Here is a 7,582-nt window from a genome sequence, read left to right as displayed (position 1 = left end):
CCAAGACTGACAGACTTAGATTTATCAGCCTGAGTCAGAAAACTGTTGGCAGAAGATCCTGAAATGAAAAATAAAATATAGACTGTGAGAAGAAATGTGTAATAACCTGTGGTGCAGATTTTAAATTGTAAGAAGATGAAAACAGGCAACAAATTGAAGGCAAAAACATGAAGAGACAGAAACTGAGCCACATAGAAAATGCTGCTAAAATGTCTCACCCTGACTCAGCAAACCCAACATGACAATCAAAGTTATTGGCAACATCATCCTGATGCAGTTTGGACCGTGAGCACATGAACAGCTCAGACTCTGGGACATGAGAACTTAAACTCTGAGGAACAGTGATGCATCACATTCATGCAAATCCGTTAAAGAAGGCAAACACACACCTGTTGTAGTGAAACAGGAAAAGCAGAGGTGACGTGGAGCCAGAGCTCATCTGGTCCTGACTGTCAGTCATTAATCATCATTAACATTAACACATATATGGTGGCCCCCTGCTGGCAAACTGTATCACAACACTTATGATTTTGAAATGCTTGTTTAATGCTTGTTCAAAGTGCAGGAGGTTTTTGTACGGCCACTTAATGAGTTTGTATCACTGTGGTGGACTTTTGGTGGAGGAACCAAACTCATCATTCACTGTAAGTACCAAACATTTCTCAATTCTACCTCCTAAATAAATATATATTTAAATTTGTATCACAATGTAAAGAAACACAATATTATTTTTTATATTTTCTATGGTGTGAATATTGTTTCTATTTACTGAGCTCCAACTTGATATTGAAGATTGAGAAAATATTGTGCAGAAATTATTTATTATTTTTAAATATAATAAATTTGGGCCTTGAAACATATTTTTTCTTTTCAAAATCTAAATTTGTTCCACAAAAATTGGTTGTAAAATCTGAGGGCAAACATCCCTAACATTCAGAAAATTACATTTCATTTTGAATGTAATTTATAATGTTCAAACTGTCGCAAGATAAATTCAAAATCTAATTTTAATACCTACAAAACAAAATGGTTATTTTATATGTTAAAGCCAGTTCAGCCATGAATGTTCTTCACAGTTTGTTAGTTTGATGTGATAAAAAGGAAGTGAAACAGACAGATGTTAAAGTCTTTAACTGTATAAAGACATTTTGTACATGAGAAGATGATTTCAGGAATGGTTCTTACTGTCAAGTATTGTAAAACAAACATAACATTTAATTATTATTAATTAAATCATTTCTGTTACATGTACACAGAATTCATGTTGCATACATTTCTGTAATTCTGATTGGTTTAGAATTAGTGCCACACAATTTCTATTTTTAAATGGCAACAATACAACAAGCTGTAATATTTGAATTTATTTGCCAAGCCTTCTCTTCCTTTCATTCCTCACCTCCTCTCCTCTGTGTGATCACATTATTCTGCACACAGCTAATCCTCAGCAGTGTTAACCTCTGTCATGTGTCATGACTGTCTCATGTTCAGCTGTCTGTCCTACAGTGGAAGTTAATCTGCTCCTTGTATGTCTCTGCTCCCCCCTCCAGCCGGTCCCATGGTCAGGCCCTCAGTCTCTCTGCTCCCCCCCTCCTCTGAGCAGCTCTCTGGGGGCTCAGCCACTCTGGCCTGCCTGCTGACTGGCTACTCTCCTCAGGGAGCCGTGGTGAGCTGGGAGGTGGATGGTACAGAGGTGACAGAGGGGGTCCTGACCAGCTCAGAGGAGGAGAAGGGTGGAAAATACAGCAGCAGCAGCAGCCTGAGCCTGAGTCAGGAGCGCTGGATGCAAGGAGAGCAGTATTCCTGCAAGGTCCTCCATCATGACCACAGCCAGACCCAGTCCCTCCACAGGAGCCAGTGTAAGGTCTAGAGGGGCCAGCTGAGGCCCAGGACAGGGGCTCTGTGTGGGGGAACAGCAGGAACACACCTGCTGCTCTGACCAATAGGAGTGTGAATGTCTGTAGAGGAAACTAAAGCTTTGAGTGACAGAGAACAAAACTGCTGTAAAGTGTTGGACAGAAACACCTTAGAGAGTAATGTCTGAAGCTCAGCAGCTAAATGTGAGTGTGTTTAATGACTGTAGTGTTGATGACTGATGTTTTTGCCAATAAAGCTTGCACTCTTATATGACATTATCAAGTGTTGTTTTTTATTTTGTGAAGAGGAGTAAAAATGTTAATATAACATACCTCACTGTGGACTCTTATTATTTTAGAAATTAAATGATCATGTAAATATGATGTTCTGCTCTTTTTAAATTGGTGATTTAAGGGATAATAAACAGTAAAAAAACAGAAATTTTCTCATGACAAAATACTTAATAATTTGAATTGGTTGTTTTTTTTTTCATTTTGTCACATTGAATAAAAATGAGGTGTGTAACAAATAAAACAAGACAATACATTGATGTGCATTTAGTGCTTGGTGAGGTTACTGTCAGCTCTGTGTTCAGTGGTCTGTGTCAGAGTCTCTTCCTCTTCAGCAGCTGCAGTTGGTTCCTGCTGTAACAGCTCAGTGTGTCTGCAGACTGACTGAGGGAGGTTTTTGTACCACTACAAATCACTGTGTGAACACGCCACCACTGTGATAACTCTGACAGTAGTAAACTGCTGCATCTTCAGCCTGAACTCTACTGATGGTCAAAGTGAAGTCAGATCCACTTCCACTGCCACTAAACCGATCTGGTGTTCCTGATTCACGTTTGCTTGCATATCTGATCAGGAGCTTTGGAGTCTGTCCAGATTTATGTTGGTACCAGAACATACCCTCATTACCACTAGACCAACGGTGAACAGCCTGGCTGGTTTTACAGGTCAGAGTTGCAGTGGATCCTGGAGTCGATGTCACTACTGGAGGCTGAGTCACAGTCACCTGACCACTGCATCCTGCAGACAAAAACAAATCATTCATTGATCAGCAGAAATAAATGAGAGAAAAGGCAGCACATCATGTTTGAAATGTTGCCGAGTGAGTGAACCTGTAAACCAGCAGCAGGCCAGTGTCCAGATGAGGATGGTGATGAGAGTCATGGTGGTTGTGGTTTCTGCTGTGTTCACTGACAGATCTGAGTCCTGCAGTGTTGAACTCACAGGACTATAAACCTTCTCAGGTCACTGGAGGATCAGCTGATGATGCAAAGCCTCCTCTCTATGGAAATGATTTCTCTGTTCTCAACACACTGAAGGCAACGTGGGACACAACATCAGGAGAAACTCTGCTTGGATTTACACCATCTGTGATCTTAGTGGAATGTGAGAAAATGTATCTTTAAACTGAATTAAGGATTTTTATCATTTGAATTAAAATTGTGTCCCTATGGTTGGTATTATATATCTTTCTCTGTTCCTTCATTTAACTTAAGGTTATGGAAATATACATTAAAGCACTTTGTTAAAGTCCTTTAATTCAAGGTTTGAAACATCTTGTTTGTACAGATCTTTTAATAATGTAAAATGATGCTTAATATATAAATTAGTAACAGACATAGTTATGTTTGTGATTCTCAGTTGTAAAAAACTTCAATAAAAGGATTAAAATGACCTTAATTCAAGAAGCAATTTCAATTTACAAGACTTAAATTGTTTTGTACATTAAATTCTGTGTAAATGATCAAGGTTAATCTGAAAAAAGGAACATTTTTCATTGAATTAATGCTTGTTCAAAGTGCAGGAGGTTTTTGTACGGCCACTTAATGACTTTGTATCACTGTGGCTCACTTTTGGTGGAGGAACCAAACTCGTCGTTGACTGTAAGTTCCAGAGATTTTTGCTTTGAACAACATAGAACATTCATGACTTTATCAAATATTAAATCAGAAAGTGATCAAGTGCAGTGTAAATATGTATTTTTATGATCTAGATAGTTTTTGCTTTTGATCAAGTCCAGACTGAGCTCACAGTCTGACTGTAATCATTGCAGAGATCAATATGTATGCAATATTGTAGATAATTATGATCATTTTTTAAAACAAATGTTAATAATAATTTTTAAAAAATTTTTCTGTATTGTGTTTGAAGTATTTTCTACTCAAATATCTTCTGCAGTGAAATTATTTTAAGTTTAAAATTTTATCTTCAAAAAAAGTTGTTTAATTTTTTCATTCATTTTGAAAGTATAAAAAGGATGAAATTAAAACTTGATTCCTATGAAACACAAATATGAATTTATCAGTAAATGCAGCTTAACTTTGTGTTCATGGTTCATTTATTTTCCATGTAGTGAACAGGAAGTGAAAGAGACAGATGACAAATGTTTTAACTGTATTCACATGAGTGTTTCAGCTCTGTCAGTGTAAACAGAAGAAAATCATCACAGAGATCAGTTATTCACTCTCACACATTATCAAACATATGAAGATGCATCAATAATCATTATCACTGAACCTTTATAGTCTCATTAACATTCATGGTGCTGATGGTCTGATACTGAGTGATTGATGAGTTCATCAGTAGTTCAGGTTCTTCTTTTGTATTTGATAAAATACAACAAATGTCCAGTATGTCTCTTTATTTAAAACCAAAACTTCATTTTCATTCCTTTGTCTTTTCTCTCCCCTCTCCTCCCCCACTCCCTCGTCCAGTGGGTGTAGTGCAGCCCACCCTGACCGTCCTCCCCCCCTCCAGAGAGGAGCTGCAGCAGGGCAGTGCCACCCTGGTGTGTGTGGCCAGTGGGGGTTTCCCCTCAGCCTGGAGCCTGGGCTGGAAGGTGGGGGGCAGCAGCAGATCCTCAGGGGTGTCAAGCAGCCCAGAGGTCCTGGGGATGGACGGTCGCTACAGCTGGAGCAGCACCCTGAGCCTCACTCCAGACCAGTGGAGGAAGGCGGGCTCAGTGGCCTGTGAGGCCAGTCTGAGTGGACAGAGCCCTGTCACTAGAACCCTGAACCCTGACAGCTGCTTAAATTAGAGCTTCAGCATCACTTTCTGTCTGGAAATGATGTTACTGCTTTGACTGAGATCTTGATGAAGCTGCAGATCTCCTCTGTTAGATATTTCTCTAAACTCTTGATTATGTTTTAATGTGAGGGAGTTTTCTGTAACTAATCTTACTCATACTCAGCTTCACAGCCGCTATTTCAAATCTGTAATTCAAAAGTATAATCTATAAAATAAAACTGCAGGTTTTATTAAAACAGTGTGTTTGTGTTTCTTTGGATTCTATTAACACATCATTCAAATGCAGAGTTCATCATCATTATGTAATTTTTTAACAGATGCTTCAACATGAGTCTAATTTGTTTTTCCTTGTATTTGTTAAAATATAGTGAAAGTTGAATATTTTCATCATGTTTTTCAAATGTAAGAGTGAAACGAGATTGATTTGTGCTTTTAAGTGTAAAACTGTTGAACATCTGTTTCCACATGTTGATATATTCTGACAACACTGTTCTTGAATAGATGAGACTTAATAATGTGAATCTAACTTGAAGCTGCATGTTAGAAACTGTCTGTGAGTTTGTGTCAGCTTTATTGTGGGTCTGCTTGGTGACTCTTGTGTTCACTGGACCAGTTGTCATCATCACAGTTCCTTCACCAACCATCTGCACCTGCAGCAGGCTGTTTTCCCCTCAGTCAGACTGAAGGAGGTTTTTGTACAGCTCTAAATCACTGTGTGAACACTCCACTACCATGATAGCCGAGACAGTAGTAATCTCCAGCATCTTCAGCCTGAACACCACTGATCTTTAGAGTGTAGTCAGAACCAGAGTTACTGCCACTGAATCTAGATGGAGTTCCTGAGTTAAGAGTTGAGGCACTATATATAAGAAGTTTGGGAGCCTGTCCAGGTTTCTGAAGGTACCAACTGAGATCAGCACCAATATTTGAGCTCCCTGTGGCGCTGATGGTCACAGTCCCTCCAAGACTGACAGACTTAGATTTATCAGCCTGAGTCAGAAAATTGTTGGCAGAAGATCCTGAAATGAAAAATAAAATATAGACTGTGAGAAGAAATGTGTAATAACCTGTGGTGCAGATTTTAAAATGTAAGAAGATGAAAACAGGCAACAAACTGAAGGCAAAAACATGAAGAGACAGAAACTGAGCCACATAGAAAATGCTGCTAAAATGTCTCACCCTGACTCAGCAAACCCAACATGACAATCAAAGTTATTGGCAACATCATCCTGATGCAGTTTGGACCGTGAGCACATGAACAGCTCAGACTCTGGGACATCAGAACTTAAACTCTGAGGAACAGTGATGCATCACATTCATGCAAATCCATTAAAGAAGGCAAACACACACCTGTTGTAGTGAAACAGGAAAAGCAGAGGTGACGTGGAGCCAGAGTTGATTTGGTCCTGAATGTCAGTCATTAATCATCAACATTAACACATATATGGTGGCCCCCTGCTGGCAAACTGTATCACAACACTTAGTGATTTTGAAATCCCCAGTTCAAAATCATATAAACTGTGTGGAGCATGTGTCAAAACAAGAAAACCTTCTAGCCTGAGTGGACTTCAAATTAGGTTTTATGGTGAACATCCAATACAGACAATATGTGATGTACTTAGTAACATTCATCAGTGTTAATGGTTAAATGATGAGGAGACACATTATGAACATTATCATCATTTAGCTGTTAAAAAACATAACAGTTCTTTGTATTGGGAGGTCATAGTGTGGATTTTAAATCCCAAAGATAATATCCATTATGATGTGTTTTAATGTCCACTAAGATGAATATGATTGTTGTTTGGAGTGTTAATGTGTTGTAATAATAATAATAATACTTTTATTTATAAGGCGCTTTAAGAACAGCAAGCGCTGACACAAAGTGCCGTACACCAAAACAAAGAATTTACATATATATATATATATATATATATATATATATATATATACATACATATATACACACATACACACACATACATGAATAAGAATTTTAAGAGTAAGTTAAAAGTTTTTAAAAAAAATAAAAACAATATAAACAGTCCATGATCACTCCATCACACCGGTCCAAAGGCTTGAGTATACAAATAGGTTTTAAGTTGTACTTTGAACATAGCTAATGTAGGGGCTTGTCTTATGTTCAAAGGCAAATTGTTCCACAGCCTTGGGGCAGCAATAGAGAAAGCTCTATCTCCACGGAGCTTCCTCCTCGTTTTTGGTACCTCAAGAAGCTGGAGGTCGGCTGATCTGAGGGAGCGGCTAGGAGTATAAGGGTGAAGGAGTTCAGTAAGCTAAGGAGGGGCAAGACCATTTAAAAATTTAAAAACAAATATTAAAACCTTAAAATGAACCCTAAAAGACACTGGCAGCCAGTGGAGTGCAGCCAGAATTGGTGTGATGTGCTTGTATTTTCGCATTCCAGTTAAAAGACGAGCCGCCGCATTTTGGACCAGCTGGAGACGTAAAAAGGGATGCCTGACTAACCCCAAGATACAGAGCATTACAGTAATCAAGACGTGATATAACAAAGGCATGAATTACTAGCTCAAAGTGCTGCTTTGACACTAGAGGTCGTAGTTTTGCCAAACGCCTTAAGTGAAAAAAAACGGATTTTACCACTGCACCGATTTGCTTATCAAATTTAAGATCCCTATCCATTTTGAAACCTAAATTAGTGACCAGTGGTCTAA

At 38.5% G+C, this 7,582-nt stretch overlaps 4 gene segments (V, D, J or C); 2 read left to right on the top strand and 2 right to left on the bottom strand.

The window, feature by feature from the left end:
- LOC113138703 (Ig kappa chain V-III region MOPC 63-like) overlaps window positions 1-2,127 on the top strand; it is a 28,334-nt gene extending 26,207 nt beyond the window's left edge. The window contains 2 exon segments of the V gene segment in view: window positions 607-644; window positions 1,548-2,127. Coding sequence covers window positions 607-644; window positions 1,548-1,867 — 358 coding nt within the window.
- On the bottom strand, window positions 2,125-3,123 carry LOC113140214 (immunoglobulin kappa variable 4-1-like). The segment is given in 2 exon segments: window positions 2,125-2,882; window positions 2,975-3,123. Coding segments are annotated over 2 exon segments (378 nt in total).
- On the top strand, window positions 3,025-5,125 carry LOC113129421 (immunoglobulin lambda constant 1-like). The segment is given in 3 exon segments: window positions 3,025-3,030; window positions 3,107-3,248; window positions 4,577-5,125. Coding segments are annotated over 3 exon segments (471 nt in total).
- Window positions 5,126-5,582: 457 nt separating this feature from the next.
- LOC113139832 (Ig kappa chain V region 3547-like) lies at window positions 5,583-6,174 on the bottom strand. The segment is given in 2 exon segments: window positions 5,583-5,908; window positions 6,069-6,174. Coding segments are annotated over 2 exon segments (411 nt in total).
- Window positions 6,175-7,582: the final 1,408 nt, after the last annotated feature.

The sequence above is a fragment of the Mastacembelus armatus genome, chromosome 22 (assembly GCF_900324485.2).
Source record: "Mastacembelus armatus chromosome 22, fMasArm1.2, whole genome shotgun sequence".
In the NCBI taxonomy this organism is placed as follows: Eukaryota; Metazoa; Chordata; class Actinopteri; order Synbranchiformes; family Mastacembelidae; genus Mastacembelus; species Mastacembelus armatus.
Note: the sequence above shows the minus strand (reverse complement) of the source record. Positions and strands in the feature narration are given on the sequence as shown.